The sequence below is a fragment of the Heterocephalus glaber genome, unplaced genomic scaffold (genome assembly GCF_053883595.1).
Source record: "Heterocephalus glaber isolate CG9 unplaced genomic scaffold, H.glaber_assembly_v1.0 deba00001452, whole genome shotgun sequence".
In the NCBI taxonomy this organism is placed as follows: Eukaryota; Metazoa; Chordata; class Mammalia; order Rodentia; family Bathyergidae; genus Heterocephalus; species Heterocephalus glaber.
This window is the reverse complement of record NW_028258302.1, coordinates 7,295,017-7,316,987: the sequence shown is the minus strand read 5'-3', so window position 1 is coordinate 7,316,987 and position 21,971 is coordinate 7,295,017. Positions and strand designations below refer to the sequence as shown.

Here is a 21,971-nt window from a genome sequence, read left to right as displayed (position 1 = left end):
GGGAGGCCTTCTTGGCCAGAGCCTTAGGAGGAGGGAAGGATGGGGGAGAGGAAATTGCAGACATAGCTGAAGGCGCTGCCTGAACCCCGTGGGCCAGCGACCCCCTCCCTGCCCAGGCTGCAGACCCTCACTCCCCCAGTCCTGAGAGTAGGTTCAAGTAGAGGGCAAATCTAGTTGGGGAAGGGACCAAGACTGACTCCCACCTGTGTATCTTTGTGACTGTTTAGAGTCTGCTTTGTGAGCAGTGTAGAGGTGTTTCTTGCCTAAGACTGAGTAGTTGTCTATATGTAATACTGCTTGGGAGTTTGTAGGGGTGGGTGCTCCTGTGTTAAATCTATACAGTCCCTTGTCCACAAATGTTAACAGCAGGTGCCTAACCCTTTCTTCAGAAATGGAGATTTAGCAGTAAACAGCACAGACACCTGACACTAAGTTGGAAAGACAATACAGTACATGAAGTTATCTCAGGTGTCTGGTTTTAGACCTGGGTGGCTGGTAGAGGGAAGAGGCAGGGCCAGATCCAGGTGGTATTCTGAAGGCAGCTCCTGTGTGGATGTGGACATGAGGGAAAGAGAAAGTTAGCCCTGCTCTTGGGTGTGAGTACCTGAGGAAAGTCTACACTGGGGAACAGGTTTAGGGGGAGTTTTATTCTAGATAGGTTTGGTTCATTATGTCTGTTGGGTACCTGGGCAGAGGTGTCAGAGAGGCAAGTGGATCCCCCATTTCCAGCCTAGAAACATGAGGTGGATTTAGCACCGAAGGTTTGGGTGTGGGTGAATGGCCTGGGGCAAGGGAACCAGGAGAGAAGAAGTCTAAAGCCTGAGATCCCTGACAGGCGGGGTGGGGGTGGGGGAGTCTGCAGGAGGAGGCCAGTGAGGGGGCAGCTGGAGCCAGGACAAGAACAGCAGTGTTACCTTGGGCTGAGAGGTAAAGGTGAGGACAGAATCCCAGCCCTGGCTTGGGCAGTGCAGGTGGGTTCCGCTGGCCATACTCACTTCTTCAGGGCGTTCATGTGACTGGCTGATTGTGCGTAGTGTGTTTATGTGCTGGATTGCTGAGAGTGTGTTGATATGCTTGTTGCTTATCACCCATGTGAGTATTGGTGTGTGCTGCAGCTGCACTTGTGTAACTAAAACTGTGCACATTGAGGCTTGTGTGCCTCCACTTACATGACACATAACCTCTGCGCAGTGAGGGCCCGGCATCTCTCTGTGCAATATGGAGTTTTGGGATGTTTCTCTCTGTTTCTGTTCGTCTCTGTGCTGTGCAGATCACTCCATCTTTACCTGCAGGCAAAGATGTGTCTATGTCTATGACCTGTGTGTGTGGAGTGGGTCAGGCGTGACTGAGCTCTGGGGAAGCAGGAGGCCATGCTGGAGGAACAAGGTGAACGGTGAGATGGTTGCTGGTCCCTATAGAGAGACACACGGTGCCCAGAGCGCTACCTCCTCCAGGGGGGTGGGTGTGTCCAAGCCAGGGCAGGTGTGAGAAGTGATTCCGATGAGTTGAGGGAAAGGGCCTGAAGCCACTGGCCTATGTGGTTGCCTGCACGGTCCACCTGCCTTTATGGCCACCTGCCTGTCTCTCTTAGCCTGCTTGGTCATCTGTTTGTCCAGCCACCTGCTTCAGTTAGGTGGCTCAAATCTCTGGATGTTCTGTCACCTGCCTATCTGGCTCATGTCCCAGCTATCCACATGCTGATCTCCCTACCTACTCCCTGTCCGTCAGTCCAGGACTTACCTGCTGCCTGCCCACTTGCCCTCTTGCTGGCTGCCTCTGCCTTCCTGTCTGCCTGGGAGACTAGGGATTTGGCACTTTGGAAGGGGCAGAGTGCTCCTAAGAGAAAACAGGAAAATTAAGTCCTGCCAGCAGCTCAGGAGGGAAGAGAGATCCAGAGGCTGTGGGATGGGCCCCAGGGTGCTGGGACATTGAGGAACCAGCGCAAAACTCCAGCAGGAGTCTGCCCCTGACCCCCAGGCCGAGCTGGGGGTTGGCCCTGACTGCTCTGCACCCAGCACTGGGGTGGGTCTCCCCACCCTAGGCCTGGCCCTTGGATGGAAGGAAGAAAGGATGCACTTGGCCTCCTAAGGCCTGCCGGCCTCTGTGTCCTCTGTGTGCCCCGATGCCTCAGCACCCAGGACAGCTGCTGGGAAGAGCGTCCTGGGAATGTTTGCTCTGTGAAAAATAATAGGAATGGATGTTGAGTCCCCTCCTGGGGCCTGGCACTCTTTGTTGTAGTTTGTCCCATGACTCCCATTTGACAGAGGAAGAAAGTCAGACTCCGAGTGGTCACATTGTATGTGTGGGCACATGGGTTTGAGTGACAAGGCTTGGATTTGAACTTTGGAACCCATGCTCTGATACTTTCCCACAGAACAGCTGTATGACCATCATGGTTCTTTTTTTTTTTTTTGGTACCAGGGTTTCAAACTCAGGTCCTTGTGCTTGCGAGGCAGGCAGCGGAACCACTGAGCTAAATCTCCAGCCTACCATCATGGTTCTTTATCCACCAGCCCCAAAGCTGCCTTTCATGACACTTTCTGCTGCTATTTTCATATACCTGTAATAAAACTGATAGCTAATGTACCAGCCTTCACATCCAATTAAGACGAATAATGGTTCTCATCCTATGATATGAAAGAAATAAAAGACAAGTGTGGTAGTGCATGCTCAGCACCCAGGAGCCTGAGGCAGGAGGATCACCATGAGTTCAAGGCCAGCTTGGGCTACATAGCAAGACCCTGTCTCAAAAAAACGTAGATAAATAAAAGAAATGAAAGTAATGGCCTGCAGCTGTGAAGTGGTCCTCTCTGGGAAGGGGACTGTGTGTGCAGGCTGATGCTAGAGCAGTGCAGATGTGTCATGTGTTAAGGCAGTAAACTTCTGGACAAAATAAAATACAAATTTTCTCCACCTTACACAGTAGAGTCCCAGAAAATTCAACATACACTATCCCCAAGTCCTTTGTGTTTATATGTAAACTGGACTTAGATTCTTGGCTCTGGTAATTATAAACAAGTCTTTTACTGATGTGTGCAGGATGTAAAATCTGCTTTCTTTGTGGAGTTGTCAGGGTCTCTGGCCTCCACCCTTTAAATGCGAGCAGCATCCCCCAGTCTGTGGGAGCCCCAGCTCCCACTGTGGACACAAACTATTCCCGCCCTCGTTCTTGGAGCTGACTATTTGGGGAAGACATGATCATCTCTAACTGCATGAATATGCGTATTAGCGTATTAGCTTGTGATGAGTGGTGGAGTGAGGAAGAGGACCAGTGGAGGGAGGGAGCTGGAGAAGAGCCTTTCAAAAAGGCTGCCAAAACCAAAAATGACAAAAGGGCTGCCAGAGTGGTGGTGCATGCCTACAATCTGAGCCCTTGGGAGGCTGAGGCAGGAATGCTCCAAGTTTGAGGTCAGCCTGGACTACACAGTGAGTTCAAGGCCAGCCTGAACTACTGTCTCAAACCCCAAAATGTGTACTGTGTCAGGTGATGCCTAGACTCTGCCAGAGGGAGTGGGAGAAGACAGACCAGGGGCCACAGCAGGGGTTTGGATCACCACAGGGGCTGTGAGCTGAGGAGTGGTGGGAAGAGAGATAAGATATGAGGTTGACTTGGCTTTGGAGCTGGACATCCTGGGCCCCAGGACTCCATCTCCTCACTTCCTTTTCCACTTCAGATAGGTCAACAATGCATCTGGCTTCTCTGGAACCACTCGCTCTCCCTGAGGACCCTGGAGACCAGGGGCTGGCCAAAAGGGATGGAAACTTCTCAGGTCTCATCTTATTTGACCATAGGCTGTTGATCACAGTGACCACACCCACTTTCTAGTACTGAAACAGTTCTGAGTGCCAAGACACCAGCAGGCCAAACAGTCCCCGTCTGCCTTGTCTTACGTGTTGAATGAATGTAAGCTTGACAAGTGCAGGCGACCAGGAGACATCTGTCCACTGAACAGATGCTGAACAGGTGGAGGGACAGGAGTGGGGCTGTGAGTGGAGACAAGGACCAGGGGCAGCAGCTGGCAAGGAGAGAGTGGTGGTGGTACGCTGGGAGCAAGGGCCGAATGTAATGGGCAAAGCTGTGGACTCCTGGCATAAGTGTGGGCTATGGGGTGCAGGTAGACCCAGGGACTGGGCTGGAGCCTCCACTGCCCTTTGCATTAGGACACCTACCTAGCTGTGCTCCTCTGAGCCTGGACCGGGGTGAAGCTCCTTGAAGATGCCATGAGGGTGTGGCGGTGTGCTGGGGGAGGGACTGGTCCACCTCTAGCTTCACTGCTCAGGAAGTGCAATCTGCCATCTAAATTTAGGCAACGGAAGGAAAGTAGGAAGGAACCCCTGGGAGGGGAGGGCGGGAGGTGGTGCAGGAAAAGGCCTGGCTTGCCCTCACCCTAGCCCAGTTCCCTGGACAGGCATGTGGGCACACAGGGCTTTGGCAGAGAAAGAACCAATACTCCACCTGCAGCCGCTCTGGCCTCTCTGGCCTGCACGGGCCGTGTAATTTGGGCATACAGCTGCCTGGGGAGGACAATGGGTCTGGGAGAATGTCAGATCCTTCTGGCTCCCCGCCCAGTTCATGACAGTGAGGCTGGGTGCCACCTGCTGGCTGCGGGTGAAGGTGCACCTGGTGGCAAGACCTGCTGGCTAAGAGATGAGCAGGGCAGGGCAGGGCAGAGCAGGGCAGGGCAGGGCAGGCCAGGGCAGGGCCCACAATGGAGGCACAGAGGAGGTAAAAACAGCAGAAGCTTTGGACCACAGTGACTCCAGACAAGGAAGTTTTATTGCTGACATGCAGGTAGAGTCCCCATGTAGTACAAAAATATGTCTTTATACAAACTTTTTTGTGACATTTTCCATTTTGTTTCTTTACAATAGGACATCTCTCAGTATGTGACACCAGTGAGGGCAGACTCAACCTTCTCTCATTTGCGTCTCCAGAAATGCCATCAGACTCATGGGCTCACCTTGGGAGGAACCAGTCTGTCTGACAGGCCTGTGCAGACCCGATATTGCTTTGAAAAGGAGAAAGCCACACATGGAAAGCAGGCCCTGGGGTCCTGGGTGGGGCTCCACCAAGGCAGGCCCTGGCCAGGCTCGAGCCTCATCAGAGGAGTCACAGGGCTGGGAGCCCAGGCCGACCACACTTCTGCTCCTTTAGGAGACTTTTATCAAATAAATATAGAAAAGAGCATAGCACCATGCCCTGGCTCTCAGCGGCTGGATGGCTGAGTTAGAGGCAGAGCTGGGTGCTTGGGGAGTAAGTGGCGGGCTCCCACAGACCCACTGAGGCAGAGGCACGAGGCGCCCAAGTGCTGGATTGGGACACGGGGAAGGGGAATGGGCGGCCCTGCTACTGCTGGCAAGAGGTGGCCCCATTTTTTCCAGATGGGGAAACTGAGGCACAAGGAAGTTTGGGAACTTGCCCAATGTCACTCACAGTGAGTCAGCTTTTTAGGGGGTTGGAGGCAGCTCACGTTCTGGGAATCACAGTGAGGAGCAAGGACAGGCAGGAAGGGCCTGGGGATGCCTGGAAGGGGCACTGGGCCTCTCAGAGGACACACGGTGGGTAGGTCTCCAGGGAAGGGTCCTTGCTTGACACTGGGCAGGGCAGGGCAGGGCATCCTGGTGAGAACAGCATTTCTGGCAAGACTGGCATCCACTTCAAAATCATGGCTCAAAAGGCTATCAGGGCTGTTCTCAAGCCAGGCCAGGTAGGATCTCAATCCCTAATTTCTCCCCCCAACTCTCCCAGCCCCATGAAGGCCCCTGGCCAGTGTCTGCTGGGGGAGACACCACTTCTCTTCTGAAGCAAGGGCAGGAGGGGAGATACCCCACTGTTTGTTCTGTGAATGTACTGGGGTGCAGGAGCGAGAGCGCATAGAAGCAGGGCCACATCCCAGGCCAGGCCCAGAGCATGCCTCCCCAGCCCGGACACAGGTTTCCCTCACATTGTGCCCGCGTCACCTGGTTGCTACATGAAAGATGGAGAAGGGAGCAAGGCTATCGTGCAGCACCTCAGAGAAGCTGAGACGAAAGAAACAGCCAAGTCTAGAAAGGCCTCCCATCGTTCATCGGAGACAGACAGGGCTTGGTGGACTGGGAGCAGAGGGGCTGGCAAGGGCTCCTCTGTGCCTGGGGCAAGTGGGGAGGCCGAAGCGGGGCTGTGGGCCCTGCGGTGCAGCCGGGCGGGGTGGGGCCAAGAACTGGGCCACCTAGAAATGGGAGAGAAGGTGGTTTTGTAAAAAAATAAATACATCTTAATTGGGTGTAAGGTGAAGAGGAGGCTTTCGGTCAGAAGGGCACCATGGACTGTGGAAGGGGCTGGGAGGGCAGGGAGGGTGGGCATTCATTTTGGGAGCCAGCAGCAAGCTGCACTTTCAGCTTATTTGGACTGTGGGGAGTGGTGGCCCATGGCCGGTGGCCGGGCGGCCGGGTCAGGGCCTGGGGCGAGTGGGTGGGCTCCCTCCTCCTCTCGTCACTCAGGCCAGAGACAGCACGGTTAAAGAGACAGAGGTAGATTAAAATGTCATGATTAAAAGCAGATTAGTTATCTACGCTTCTCAGATTAAAAAACCAAACAATCAAGCAATCATTCCAAAAGGTAGCTCTGTGTACCTCTGCTGACCCCATGTGTGACCTGGGCTGTTCCTGTCCCTGCCCTGTCCCTACTGCAGCCTGGGAGAGTCCGGCACTACAGGACCCAGCCCTGACAGCCAGGCCGTGGGCTGGGGGCCAGAAGAGATGGCGCTGGGGCTAGCTGCCCCTGGCTGAGGCCACTATTTCCGCAGATAGCGCTGTGCCAGAATGGCCGTGTCCAAGGAGGTCATGGGCTGTGCATCATGGCCCAGCCGTCGCACTGGGGGTACACTGCCGAAATGGCGCTTGGGCACCCAGCTGCGGGCCTCATGTATGGAGCTCTTCTCCTCAGCCAGCAGCAGCTGCTGCCGCATGTAGTTCTCAAACTCATACTGAGAGCACTCCTCTGTCACCTTCACCTGTGAGGCCGAGAGAGATGGAGACAAAGTCAGAGACAGAAGATAGGAATTGAGTGTTGGCAGCCTGGCCCCTGAGGCTGCCCTTCCCCTGTGCCGCACTTTGGGAACCAGCTAGGCAGGGGCTGAGCATGAGTCCCCGAAGGCCTCCATCCAACTGGCCCTCCCCTCGTTGGCTGCCGGGGATGACACTGCAGCAGGTTCCAACTGCAGCACAGACCTGTGGTGCAACCAGGACCCTACCCTTCCTAACCTCTGACCTTGGGAGCAGCCACGTTAGCTTCCTCAATGTGAGGGAGCCAATTCCTGCCAAGGGGTAAAAGAGGTGGCCTGGTGCTTGAACCTGGGTGTTCCTGTTTCTTTATCTCAGGTCCACACAGAGTCCCAGCCTGAGTTCCCCAGGGCTCAGGCAGACCAAAATGGCAGTGGTAGGTCCGTCCTTCCCTGTGCTGCTATCAGGGAGGAATGCAAGGCTTTAAAATCAGACTTGGGTTCAAGGTTCAGGTCTACTACCTCCAAGCCATGTGACTCTGGGAGAAACCATTTTACTTCTCAGAACCTCGCTTTTCTCCTTTGTTAAATGTGGATAACACAGGCCACCCAGGCCATAGGGAGGACTGAAAGAGATGTACTAGGGTTGGGTGCTCCTGCCCACAAGTGATAATGCTTGAGCTGAGGAACATCTCTAGGGAGGGTGCGAGCTCTCTTCTCAAGGGCCAGGAGGCTCTGCTGTGGTCCCTCCTGCTCCTCCCTGCCCACTGCTTGCTGAGTAGCTCCAAGGCAGGCAGAAAGGAGACTCATATCTCTGGCCCACCTTCCCTCCCAGGGAAGTCAGGACAAGCCCTGTCCTCCAGGGGGCACCCTAAGATCACCTGCCTCCTGCTGCCTAGCACTGTCTCTGCTCCTTTCCCAGGCCCAGCACTTTCTCCAGAGTAGGGAACAAGGAGGAGAGAAAACAGGGATAAATGAATCATCTGAAAAATGAAAAGCAGGAAGGGTGAGAGAGAACCCAGTGAGTCAGAAGGGGAAAGAAATGTGACTTGGGCAGGAAGAGGAAGCTGAGGGAAGGCCAGGCAGGGCCTCCCCACTGTGGGGCCTGCTAGGATCTGGCCTCCACCTCAACTGCCCTTCTCTCAGGTGGAGCATGGACGTCTCCTTTCTCATTCCCAGGATTTGGGAGGAAAGCCGAGGATGCCTCATGCCTGCAGGGAGCTGGCACCTGTGCCCTTCCTCCCCCCTCACCTCCTGGGAGCTGTCTGCGTTGCTCATCTGGTCATCGATGTCAGGAACCACTTGTAAAGGTCCGCTCAGAGAAGACAGGGACTGCCTGCAGGGGAGGAGACAGGTCAGGCTGCCAGGTCCCCACTGGTCCAGGCTCGGCCGGAGTCAACCAGCTCCTGCCTGAGAACAACTGCTTCTCTGAGCTGTTTTCTCATCCAATAATGTGGGAAAGCCCTTGACCCATGGAGGTGGTGAGAACTCAGTAAGCAAGGCCCACCCCACACTCTGCCTGTACCCACCTGGTCTTACCCTCAGGGAAAAATCTGGACAGGTGACTGCCTGGCATCACAGCAGTCACATAGCATGGTATCACATAGCATGAAGAACGCCTAAGTCCCCAGCCTGGTACTTGCCCAGCACCAGCCCACTCACCAGGACACAATGATGGCACTGAGGGCTTCTAGGACGTCAGCGGCAGCCAGGCGCTGCTGGGGATCGAGGACCAGCAGTTTCCGGATGAGACACACAGTGTTCTCAGAGACCCGACCATCCCTGCCCGGGGAGAGGGAGAAGGAGAGGGCTCAGCACAGTGGCACGGGCTGGACTCTGATCCAGGACTCCAGGGCTCCCTGTGTTGTCTCCCCGTCCTCTCCTAGGAGACATAACTCACTCAGGAATGGTGTACTCGGCGGCCTTGATCTTCCGGAAGAGCTCCTGTGGGATGCTGTCATAGAACGGGAACTGGCCGTAGAGCATGGTGAAGAGCACCACACCCAGGGCCCACATGTCACTGGGCTTGCCTCGGTATGGCCGGCCTGGAGGCAGAGGGCACGAACACTCAGGGGGGAAGAACAGGGACACCCTGACCCTAGGACACCTCTGCCAGGAGCCTGCAGCCCCCTCTCGGCTTCGGGCCCCCATGAGGTGAGCAGCCCTACTCTACCACACCCTTCCATCTGATATTCAACCTGGCCTCAGGCCCACAGCAATGGAGCCAAGCGACTGGGGTTGGAACCTCTGAAACTGGGAGTCAAAATAAATCTTTCCTCCTATAAGTGGTTATTCTCAGGTATTTTGTCCCAGCAAAAGAAAGTGGCTAACACACCAGGAAAGTCCTTTAGGCTCTTGATACACACGTCCTGAAATCCTGTCCCTTGTCTCTTTCCTTCCTAAGACTGATCCATGCATGACTGTGACCAGTATGTCTTCCCCCTCCACTAGACCAAAGATTTTGTACAGGGAGGGACAGAACTGGTTTGGGCCACCAGTGAAGGCTGGATTCAAGCCCCGGGCCTGCCCACAGCAGTGCATGCGCTCCTGCAGGGCCTGCTATGCTCAGCCAGGACCTGCTGTCTGGCACAGGCACACCATACCGCTGAGCACATCTGGACTGATGTAGGCGGGGCTCCCCCTCTGGTCCTTCAGCAGGTCCCCCTCGCTCACGAGATGCTTCCCGAGGCAGAAGTTGGTGATAGTTATCCGATGAGTTCTGGGGACCAGAGGGAGAGAGAACAAACCTTTGTGTCTACTGCCAGCCACCAGGCCAGAGCCAGGTGTCCTGGTGGGCCAGCTCCGAAACCTGAACAAAAACAGCTGTCCCCAGACTCACCCAGGGAGATAAGGAATCACACCTGTATCCTTTGCTGGCACCTGCCAAGCTGTGTGGTAGGGATGTGTGTCATTTTAACCTGCAGGCCTCCCTTGTATCTGCCACCCTGGCTGCATGTCAGGGGTGCACCTCAGGACATTCAGAGATTGCCCTTCAATGGCCTCACCTGGTCTTCTAGGTTGGAAGCGACCCAGAAATTCAGTTTGATTTCCCCATTCAGACATCAAAAAAAGGAAGCCCAGAAATGTGTGATCTTACAGTCGCCCACTGGCTCCAGGCAGTACCCTGACAGCAGGCCCTGCACCTCCCCTGCACAACTGAGTACTCCTTCCCCTCCCACTGAGTCCTATCTCCCTGCAGAGGACTCTGAGAGCAGCCAAGTGTGTCCCTGGGGAGGGATCCCAGCTCACAGGGCCAGGAGGCAGGGCAGCCTTGCTGGGAAAGCCAGGTCCTGCAGTGCAGTGCCCATGTCACCTGGTGGAGTACAGAAGTATGTCATCCGGATGGAGACAGGGCCCCTGCTGACAGCACAGCCCATCCTTTCTGGGGCCCCCGGCTCTCTCCACGGAGTCCATACACTGGGGCTGGCAACTAATTGGGCACAGCACAGGGCAGGGAGGAGCAAGCCTGTGTCATCTAGCACTTCCCCACATCCCTACTGTCTCAAAGCTGACAGGGCAGGAGTGGAAAGCGGCAGCACAGTTGTAACAGTGTAGCCTGGAGGGACAGCACAAACAAACTTAGTCACCTTGTGTCTTTCCAAAACGCCACTACAGGCCAGCGCATAACTGAGACCCTGCACTAGAAGGATGGTCTGGGAATCTTTCTGGGCAACTCCAGGAGACCATTCCCTCCAGAAGCAAGTGGAACCAGGGCATGGCACAAGACCCCTTCCTCCACTGAGTAAATGGAACTTTTTGAGGTACTGAGGACTGAACCCAGGCCTTCACGCTGAGCCACATCCCCAGCCCTTTTTTCTTTATTTTGAGACAAGGTCTCACTAAGTCATTAAGTTGCCCAGGCTGGGCTCAAACTTGTAGTCCTCCTGCCTCACCTCCCACAGTGCTGGGATTACAGTGCCACCACATGTGGCTTCTTCCTTTATGGCAGGGGTCCACACACTGGTGCAGATGTAGCATGGCAATGAGCTCACATCTGGAGGACAAACACACATGCTGGTCTGGGACTTCACTGGGCTGCTCTGGGTTCAGAGTTACTGGCCCAAGGCGCCCCAGATTCACTACTTCCTGGAGTCTACTGAGGACAGTTCAGAGGGGAGGGCACTGTGGGCTGGTGAGGAACAAGGGGCAGCTCTGCTATCTCTGGGTCCTAGCAGAGCTTTGAGGAGTCAGCCCTCCCCCACTTTCTTCTATCAGAAAAGCGCTGGGGCACTGCAGTAGGGCCCTGAGGAAACCCAGCAGAAAGCACTTCCAGGGAACAGGGCCCTACCACTGAGGAGGGAGCAGGCCCACCCCATGGAGGGCCAATGCTCCTTGGCAGGCAAGGCAGGGGTCTGATGTGCAAAGGAGCACTGCTGCCTAGCACATGGCAGAGTCCCCAGAATGAGACATCATGATGAGGATCCCAGCAATTCTGGAACCCCTGCAGGGCGACTGGACACCCCTCGGTATTCTTCCCTGGCCTGGAAGCCACTAACACTGACCCTAGAGGAGGACCCGAGTCCCCATGAGTGAGCAGACAGGCCCAGAAAGGTCACTTAGTCACGCCAGGGTGGGCTCCCTGGCAGGGCCATGGCATGGGCAGGAGCGCTCCCGCATGTTTCAATGAGCAAGGCATAATTTGCTTTGGAGGAAGTGACTAGCCTAGAGAGCTCAGTGGATGGAGCTCTGAAGTCTACCCTTGGGTGCCACCTCTGTCTTCTTTTGCCAGTCCCTTTTGCCATTATCAGTTGAGTAGTTGGTAAGGGAGTGGGTTTATGAGGGAGATTTTTTTGTACCGGGGATCGAACTTGGGTCCTTACACTTGCAAGGCAGGCGGTAGAACCACTGAGCTAAATCCCTAGCCCCTGAGGGAGATTTTATATGAGGAAGATTTTCTCACTGCCCCATTTCAGATGGTGCAACTCAGGGACACAGGTGCAAAGGGACCTGAGTTGCTCGAAGTCAGACAGCCGGTGAGCATTAAATAGGATCCAAACCCAGGTCTGTCAGACCCTAGAGCCTGCACTCAGGACTGATAGCTGCCCAGATGTGTAGTGCCCAGCCCCTGACTGACTTTTCTCTCTGTTCCATCCAGGCTTACTCTTACTCATCTCTGCCTTGTATTTCAGACCCTGCCCTGACCAGACGCCCCCTCTGAGAGTCATGAGACAGGCGGCTTTGGGCTGATCCTTTCTGGGAAGCCCACAAAGTAGACCAAAAGAAGTCCCCAGAGAGGGCCCCCACGTCACACCTGGGGTGGGAGGAGTGGGCTGGCCCCCTGCAAGAGGCCTCTTAGGGGCAAATGTGGTGGTGCACAACTGTAATCCCAGCAACTGGGTAGGCTAAGGCAGGAGGATGGAAAGTTTGAACCCTGTCTAGTTAACTAAGCAAAATCCTGCCTTTAAAAGAAAAAAAAGGGGCCGGGGATTTAGCTCAGTGGTTTCGCCACCTGCTGCGCAAGCCCAAGGACCCGAGTTTGATCCCTGGTACCAAAAAAAAAGATGTCCCTTAGGGGAGCACTACTGAGGAAAGGCACCTCCTACCCGAGTGCCCTGCCCCTGTGCCAGTGGCCAGGCCTTGAAGTTGGCTAGATGGGAGCAAGGGAAGCTCTACAGGGGGCCTTGGGCTGCCTCTGATAGAGAAGCCTCCCTAGTTGCGGGGAGGGTTGTGTCAGAGGCGTACGGTGTGTGGCTGAGGGTGGATTTCCCCAGGAGCTGAGTCCAAGAGGCTCCCAGAGCCCTTCAGCTATCCTGGGGAATTTTGCTGGCAGGGCCTGGTGCAAACAAAGGTGTCTGTCCTCAGGTTCCCAGCAGAAATGCAGATCTAGCTCTCACACAGGCCTGTTCCAGGCGAGGGGTCTCAGCAGAGGTCATGCACACATGAGGCCTGCTGCTCTGCTCTGGACCTCCCATGTCACTGCTCCGACATGAGATGACTGCTCAGGGCCCTGGTCTGGAAGGTTCCCACAAAGCCACACTGTGTATTTTCTGCCCCTGGTTACAGCAGCCACAAATGCATCCTGTGGTCTGAGGCTCAAGACACTGGGAGGAGAACAGCTCAGGGGACGAGAAGGTGGGATTCAGATTCCGAGGGTCCGAGTCCTAGATTTGTCACTTCCTTGCTGGGTGACTCTCTCACCAAGCCTCATTTTCCTCATCTGTGAAACAGGGAACATACTAGTGCCTGGCTCTCAGGACTGTGCTGGGATCCACCAAAAGAAGACAGACCACAGCAGACACTTGGCCGGGTGCCTGGCACACAGTAAGCTGCCATTATCCTCTCATCCTCTGTTGGCTGGCACATCTGGCAGAGGCTAGTGATGGGAGATCCTAGGAAAGACACTGACCATGAAGGAGTGGGATCACAGAGGCCCTGGAGCATAGATGAAGGCTCAATTCCACCCTGCTGGCAGGACCTTCCAGCCTTCTGTGGTGGAGAGTGAGAGGCAGGCAGGGAGGGGTGCTCAGGGAGAAGCAGCTGAGTGCGTGCCCAGGCGGGCTCCACTGCCCTGCCACAGAGGCGCCTGGAGTCTCTCTCGAAGGAAGAGCATGGTCAGCCCCGAGGCCTCCCGAAGCTTGGCAACACTCCCCTGCCCTCGCCACTGCCACCACCCAAGTTGGCTGGGTGGCACTTAGCTCCCTGGGAGCCCCAGACCCCCCAGCTGGGCCTGACAGAAGGGCAATGGCAGTGAGGGATAGAGCAAGGGATGTGCGTCAGCAGGGTCTGCTCTGAGTCACGCTTTGGCTGTGGCCCTCCAGGCTGCCAGTATTCTCCTTTTCTAGGAACTGGTGTGCAACTTGCCTACCCAAAGGGTGGAGGAAGGGAGTAGCAGGAGCCCACAGCCAACCTCAAATAACCCAAAAGAGGGCTTCAGATTCCAGCCCCTTCCTTATCCTAAGCAGGTGAACTTGTCCCTGCTGTTGCCTCACAAGCACAGCTCCCAGTTGCCCTCCCTGGGTGTGCTCTGTTTGGCTGCCTGCCTCCTGGCCGGCTGAGGGCCTCACAGGATGGGGGAGAGGGGGTCAGAGCTCTTCCAGGCTGACCCCTGACTGAGCAGGGCTGAGTGTGAGGCCGGGAGGGGATGAGTACGACAAGGACACGTAGGCAGCAGTGTGGGGCTCTCTGCTCGTCTCTCCCTGCCCCTTTCTGAAGCATCTGAGCGCTTTCCCTTGGACTTAAGTGAAAGGTGGCCAGAGCCTCCGCTTAACCCAGGCACAGAACAGGATTACCAGATTAAGGAAGTGCAGCCAAGAGAGGGTCTGAGAGAGGTGTCGGGGCCCTGCAGCCTGTGGTACTCATGTGTTCACACAGCAGAGCCAGCTGCTGTAGTCATGCTGGCGCACTCCAGACTAGGTGCCCAGAGCCTGGGGACCAGAGATGAACTGAATCAAACCCACCAGCCACACAGAGTCCTGGTGTGGTGGCGTGGTGAGCAGGTAGGAGCCTCAATTGTGCGTCCCCATGGCAACACTTGGGATACTCATACAGAGCCTACCAGTGATAACTGTGGAAGGCCTGAGCTCTCTAGTCTAGCCAAGGGCATTGGCTCTGCAGCCAGATAAGACTCAAAAAGAACTGCCCTCTCTTTATCAACAGTGGGCCTACAGTCCAGAGCAGGACAGTGACTGGCCCAAGGTCCCACAGAAGGCCTGGGACAGGGCAGGACCCGAAAGCCCTTCTCTAAGACAATATGCTCTCCAAATCTCAGGGCTGAGGTGGGGCACAGCTGAGTCGCTGTGTACCATTCAACACACAGCAGGCTGCACCTCCCAAGGGAAGAGAGCATACGGCCTGGTCTCCTGTCTCTGGGGCAAAGGAACCCCCAAGCCCTGCTAGCTTATGATGGGCCAAACCCCAGCAGGCAGTTGCACACCCTCTTATTTGTATCTTACCCCAATGTTTCCAGGAAGATAGAATTACCTCTACTTTCTCACATGAGGAAATACAGGAGCTCAGAGAATGAATGAATTCAATCAGCGAGTAAATAAACCACCAAACTCTCAAGTCTCCAAGATAAGAGGCGGTCCTGGGATTCGAGCCAGGTCTGACCCTCCACATCCTGCTCCATCTTCCCTAACTCCTCACTCAGCTAGAAAAGGCTCAAGCAGTCCTGGAATTTCCTGTTTCCTTCCCTCCAGCCTGCAGAGCATGACAGGGTCAGGGTCTCATCTCTTCACTTTCTCAGGCTGGCAGATCTTTACTCATCTTTCATAAACTGACTCCCTGACTTCCATGAGCTTCCAGCCCTCTGCACAACTGTCCTCAATACATGATATCTGGTGAGGCATGGTGGTGCACACTTGTAATTCCAGCACTCTGGGAGGCTGTGGCAGGAGGGTTGTAAGTTTGAGCCCAGCCTGGGCAACTTAGTGAGTTAGTAAGAATTTGTCTCAAAATACATTTCAAAAAAGGAGGGTGGGTGGGAATGTAGCTTAGTGCCAAAGCCCTGGGTTCAATCCCTGCTACAGCAACAACCAACACTACCACCACCATGTGTTATCTGTCTTTTGGTCAGTACTTCATCAGACAGTGAGCTCCACGGGGGCAGGGGCTTCGGCCCAGAGATGATCTGTCTGCAGCTACATAACCAGGTGCAGCTGGAGGGAGGGTGGAGACAGCTTAGCCTGGACCTGGTGCTCTCATCCCCTTCCCCAGAATATCAGCTCCCCAAGCTTCTTTTCCTCTGACCATTGTGGCTCTGGCCACTTTATAGGGATAGCAGGCTGGCTCAGGGCCCCTCCTGGGCTAGGCTGAACACATCAAGAAACAAATTAGGGCCGAGGATTTAGCTCAGTGGTGCCGCTGCCTGCCTTGAAAGCAAAAGGTCCCAAGTTTGATCCCCGGTACCAAAAAAAAAAAACCAACAAGAAACAAATTATCCACCATGCCATCTCTGCTGCCTTTTGTAAGGCTTCAAACACCCCTTGAGCTGAGTACGGTCAGGAAGGGAAAAGAGCAGCTGAGGGGAGATATGTCCTCCCCAGCCCTGCATTTCTAGGAACCTAGTGGTCCAGAGAGGTCCTCTCCACTTGTCTGTCCCAGACCCTTGCGTGGCTGGTTCCCCTCTACCCCTGTCCCTCTATATCACTCTGAAGGAGCCAGGCCTTCTCATGGGGTGGGGTGACAGCCTGAAATGGGGCTCAGGTGATTTGAGGGCTCTGCCATTGGTCCCCAAGGATGGCTGCGGTGAGCTGCCTCCGAGACCCAGGCACTCACTCTTCCTGATGCTGTGAGTGCTGTGAGTTGCTCCTGACCACTCATAGCTGTGTCCCTCTTCAGGAAGTCTCCTCCCTAGGGACAGTCACACTTGGGGACTAGGGGCTGGAAAGCATGAGAGCCATACCTCCTTGCTTTGATTTGGGACACCCGAATGGGTATCCAGCCCCAGTGCTCTTCAGACAGAGACCTGGCGCACCTTCACTGCAGTGCAGCTTCCTCTTCAGCCCAACTCCGCCCCTGCTCCCTGAGCACTGCCTGGTAAGCCTCCTGTATGCATCCTCTCAGTCTGTTTCCTGAGGGACCCAACCCGAGCAAGGGCTCATTCTGCTCACTCCTTCCCCATTCCTCCATTTGTGTAGTCATTTACTGAGCACTCTCCAGGAGCCAGGCATGACAAATGAACAGGCCAGGGAAAGCATCCAAACTCCTTTCCAGAGCTCCCTTTCTGCAGCTCTAAACTCCCAGTCTCAGCAAGCACCATTCTCTGTGTGGCAAGCACAGAAGCCCTGGGATTCTGGGAGACTGGGCTGTTATGAGTCGAGATCCCCATGGGGACTGCAGGGCACTGGGTACTTGCAGCAAGTAGCTTATCCCAACTGCAAGCTAACAGCATGGAAGGAGAAACAGAACCTTACCTTTTGTTGAGCACCATGTTCCCGAGCTTCAAGTCTCTGTGCACGATGTTTTTCTGAAAACCAACAGGCATATGGTGTGCATTAGGAAAGTGAAAGGTGTATTGGGCCCCAACCTGTAAAATGTGGGCTCTCCATGTGTGTGGGAAAGCAGGCTAGACTCTCAGGCCTCACTAACCATGGTCTGAATGAGTAGCTGTGTCCCAGTCGGGGCCCACCAGGTAGCCTCCTCCACTCCTCCTCTGGTTAGGGCAGCCAGAGGGGGAACACCCCCCGCCCCTGCCCCCAACCATTGCAAAGGGGAAAAAACCAAGCTTTGGCCTGGGACAGGGGTCAGAGATGAATAGTCTTAACTCTGTAACTAAGCACTGCAGGCTCTGCCCACAGAAGCTATGTGCCCCCAAGAGGCTCAGGCTCTCCTGCTCTTTACCTCAGGGTGTCTGAGCTCCAATCCTACAAAAAACTCAGATGGGTCATGGTGCCAGGTGGGTATCTCACATTTGTCCCCAAGCTGGGACGCTATAGTTTAGCCTCTTGACACACAAGTAATTACCGTGTGGGGTTGTGTGGCCTGCCTGGTCAGCCCTTACCAGGAACATGGGCTGTGGGCTGAAGTGCTGTGCACCCATCATTCAGCCTCTTTCCTCTGGACATTCCCAGCTGCAGAGCACACCAGGGTGAGGATGGACAGAGCTTTTTACTGAGCAACAGAAAGAAGGGTGGCTTTTGGGGGCAGAGTGGAAGGGAGCAGTGGCGTGGGGGGCTCACCTGGTGCAGGGCCTCCACCACGCGCACCACGTCGTAGAAGATGACCACGGTCTCCCGCTCGCTGAGCCTCTTTTCTTTGATGACATAGTGCTGCAGGTTGATCAGGTCGGCGGTCTTGTCACTGAAGTCATGTGCACAGAGGCAGTCCAGGACAAGGCAGATGCGCTTCTTCATCTTCTTAACCATTCGGCTGGATTCTGTGTCCTCAACGATTTCACAGGTGCGGTCCTATGAGGTAAGCAGGCAGACCAGGCCTTGGCTGTGGGCCAGAAGGTCAAGGGCAGGGCTTTGGGACTCTCCTCTGGAGTGGTACACCAAACCAATGATGAGCCCAGAGCAAGGCTGCAGGTGTGACTAGGTTAGCCCAAAAGGGGTCCTCAGCATCACTCAGCTTCCCACCAGCCAAGCACCAGGCCCAAGAGGCTGAGGCGAAGACATCTCAAACCTTCAGGCTTTGATTATAATGTGAAGGACGAGAGTCAGGTCTTGACATTTAAACCCAAGTGCAGAGGCAATGAAATGGGTCTGGGCATCCTTCTTTCGAAGCATTCCCAGATTCTATTAACTACCAGTGTAACTTCCCTTCCCCTATCCAAGATGGCAGAAGTTAGAGAGGTCAGCCCTGGAAGGCTCCAAGGGTCACACAGTGTTCTGCATGTCCAAGACAATAGCTTTCCTTCAGCCACAGTGCTTCTGGGCAGTCACACAACTGTGGCTGAGTATGGCTCTGGGCTCAGAAAACTGGGTTTGACCCCACCTCCACCTCTTAGTTGTGGGACCTGAGCAGTTTGCTTGAAATGCCAAGTCTCTAGCTCTCACCTGTAAAAGGGAGCTGGCGATGTGTCCTTCCCTGGCTGTGAAGAATGAAATGGACAACCACCCAGTATTTAGGGCCTGCAGCAGTCAGGGCCCTGCATGTGGGTATTGCTACTTCCACTGTGGCTGCAAGGCCTAGATCTATTGTCCTTGCTGCAAGGTGTTCAAGTGAGACAAAAACAGGCACAACCCGGAAACTTTTATCCTTCCAGCCTGAGGAGGCCTTCAGTGTTATCCCAAGTAGACTGACCATGCCCTCTGGAGAACTCCAGAAAGACCAAATCTTCTCATCCCCAGAACCCCAGCCCAACATCTGGGCCAGAAATACTATGCTAGAAGTAACAGTTTTGATCACCTAGGTCCTCTTATCCAAAAGACCATAAAGGAAAGCCAAGCTTTTTATTTTGTAGTTGCTGGGTTTTGTGTGTTTTTTTGGTATGGGGGATCAAACTCACAACCTTGTGCTTGCAAGGCAGGCACAGTACCACTGAGCTAAATCCCCAGCCCTGTAGTTGCTGTTCTGTTTTGTTTTATTATCTAGTTTAGGCTAGCCTTGAGCTAGTAGTGGTGATCCTCAACCCTCAATCCCGAATGCTGGGATTACAGGCATATACTACCATGCCCAGCAAAGGCCAAGGTTTTGAAGATGTCAGAGATGAATACCAATAAATCACAATCACTCTCAATTTGATGCTACATTTAAGGGAAATGTGATGTGAGACTCACTCTTGGACCATACAGATTTTTTCAAGTCAGATTTTTGGTTGACTATTGAGCAGTTATGAACACTGAGCAGATTTTTTCATGTTTTGCTGTTTGAGTACTAGGAAGTTCAAGCTTGGATCCACTCAACAACTAAGGTTATCAGTGTACCTTCCTAAATATCAGGTCCACCTTAGCAGAGGCCAGTTCTGGCTGGCAACTGGCTGCAAAGGCTCTGCCAAGGAGGGGGCTGCTCCCAGGCCTGAGGAAGGGACCTCCCAGTCATTCTGAACCCAACTCTTTATGCTACAGACACAATTTCAGTTCTGTCCCAGATGGTTCTTTTCAGGGTACAAGCTACTTATCAGAACCTTTCCTAAGAGACCTGGATCATGTGACACATGTGCTGAACAAACTAAAATGCCTCTGCAGGCAAAAGGACTGCTGATTCCAAAAACAACTGTGGAGGTCTATAGGTGGACCCAAACAGCAATTCCCCTCATTGTCCTTCGTTCCCCTCCAGCCTGGCCAATCATTGACAACATGGCTGGAAAGAACCCTGGCTGTCTTCCTGTTTTCCTATTTTCTCAGAAAAGTAGTCCTTCAAAGAAAGCCTGGCTGGTTGTTTTTTTTTTGGTACCGGGGATCGAACTTGGGTCCTTGAGCTTGCACAGCAGGCGGTGAAACCACTGAGCTAAATCCCTGGCCCCAAGCCTGGCTTGTTTTAAGATCTCCACTGAATATATTCCTGCTAGGGTGAGACTATGGCCACAGAGCACTGCAGCAGCTAGCACGGCCCCAGCCTGACCTCCAGCCCTCCCTGCCCAGGAAGTCCTGATGCACTCAGCAGGGCGGGAACACTAGGGAGTCACATGATGGGAGCTGCTCACAGGATGGATATAACCCTAGCTAGTGCCAGCCCCCAGAGACAACCACGGGGTGAGGGGAGAGGGCACTCACCTGGAAGAGCCCATGGTGGTGGACCACGCCATCCTGCGTGTGCAGGAGGGAGAGCAGAGAGTACTCGGTGTGCAGCAACATCTTGCCTTGCCTTTCCTCTTGACTCTCTATGCCTTGGTCACCTCTCTCCTCAAGAGTAAGGATCTTTAGGGAAGCACAAAAAGAAAATCAAAAGACCAAACACCTTCCTTTTCCTTTATATATAGAAAAGTCTGGAATGGGAAGTGGGGGTAGCTTTATACCATGTAACACTTGCGCATGGCTCACAAACAAACATACAGAGGAAAGCCATTTTGCTTTTGTTGTTTTTTTGAGGCAAGGTCTTCCTTTGTAGTTCAGGCTGGCCCTGAACTCACTATGTAGTCCAGGCAGGCCTCAAACTCACGGTGTTCCTCCTACCTCAGCCTTCTGAGTGCTGGGATTACAGTATGCACCACCACACCCAGCTATCCGTTTTTCTTAATGGGACAGTTTTCTTAATTTTTCATATCTAAAGCTCTTTAAATCAAGAGTTGTTCTGAGCAAGGCTGAATTTGATGGTTTTGCAGGAAGAAGTAGGGTAGAGAAGAGGGAGGAGGGAGGCACTAGGACAGGCTATGGGTCCCAAGGTCCCCTGCCCCATGTCTTGCTTACCTTGAGCTGATAGAAGTCATCTGAGCCATCTTTCCTAGCCAAACACTGCACAATGCTCGGCACTGGTGAGTTGCCCAGACGAGGACCTATGGCACAGAGGGCCACTTGCTTACCTATTAGAAGCCCTGCCTATTGCTCTTCCATGTCACCACACTGCTGTCTGACTACAACTTCTCTTCAGGTAGGTACCACAGTTCGTGCCCACTGAACAGACCACCCCAGCGTCTCCTGATGGAGAATTCTCATGGTTTTCCCTCCATAAATGGAGAGGAATATATGTGCATCTACCTGAATTATACCTAGCTTTTGTTGGCACCTCAAAAAGAGGGGTTTTCAGGCTGGGCATGGTGACATGCCTATAATCCCAGAACTCGGCAGGAAGGGCAAAAATCAGTCTGGGCTATGGAATGAGGCCTTGTTTCCCAAAAAAAGGAAAGGAAGGCAAGAAAAGGAAAGAACAGAACAGAAAAAAGAATAGAAATGGGAGTTTAATTGGCTATATGATAGAAATTCTGGGGAGCACCTGTAAAGATGGCTGTCACATGAGCTCTGACCCAGCCACTCCAGTGAGAAAATCCAGTACATTATGGCTCCAACAGGCTTCTATGGTGACTTTTTTTTTTTTTTTGAGGCAGGGTCTCCCTATGTAGTTCAGGCTGCTCTTGAACTCACTATGTAGCCAGGGCTGGTCTTGAACTTTCAGCGATCCTCCTGCCTCAGCCAAGTGCTGGGATTACAGGGGTGTGCCACCATAGCTAGACAGGCCCTTTTCACTCTCACACCATCTTGTCTACTTCCTTCAAGGCACTTAGCAAGGTGATGATCTTGTTTCCTGTTTACTCTGTTTCTCCAACCAGAATGTTAAATTCCATGAGGGTAGGAACTTAGATATCTGTCTTTATCACTGCTGCCTGCCCAGCAAATAGCCCAGGGCTGGTGCACAGTAGGCACCACTGATGAGCTACAATTATCTTGGGGCTGTAAGCAGCAATCCTGCCTAGCCTCTGGCACGGGAGACTCAGGGTCTCTGACACCACCTCACCTGCAACCCTGACCATAGGCTATCTGGACTTGCTGGGCCTCAGGGATCATGCAGAAAGCCTGTTCTTCCTCTGGCCTCCTGAGAACACTCAATTCTACAGGATTTCTGCATCTATTTTATAAGAAGTCGTGGGGGAGGGGAATAAGACACTCTGAACCAAACATGCCCTTCAAAAATAGTTAAGGTATGCCTTAGATGATGGCTCTTGGTGTCAATTTT

At 53.8% G+C, this 21,971-nt stretch overlaps 1 protein-coding gene across 11 annotated transcripts in view; it reads right to left on the bottom strand.

The window, feature by feature from the left end:
* Positions 1-4,759: 4,759 nt before the first annotated feature.
* Stk40 (serine/threonine kinase 40) overlaps positions 4,760-21,971 on the bottom strand; it is a 44,882-nt gene continuing 27,670 nt past the window's right edge. For all 11 annotated transcript variants that reach the window (XM_004850958.4, XM_087215291.1, XM_021263341.2 and 8 more), the window contains 9 exons: positions 20,711-20,796; positions 20,078-20,221; positions 17,600-17,827; positions 16,835-16,887; positions 9,584-9,699; positions 8,881-9,025; positions 8,643-8,762; positions 8,232-8,316; positions 4,760-6,992 (listed from right to left, as the gene is read on the bottom strand). In XM_004850958.4, coding sequence (XP_004851015.1) covers positions 6,774-6,992; positions 8,232-8,316; positions 8,643-8,762; positions 8,881-9,025; positions 9,584-9,699; positions 16,835-16,887; positions 17,600-17,827; positions 20,078-20,221; positions 20,711-20,796 — 1,196 coding nt within the window. In that variant the 3' untranslated portion in view covers positions 4,760-6,773. The remainder of the gene's footprint in view (positions 6,993-8,231; positions 8,317-8,642; positions 8,763-8,880; positions 9,026-9,583; positions 9,700-16,834; positions 16,888-17,599; positions 17,828-20,077; positions 20,222-20,710; positions 20,797-21,971) is intronic.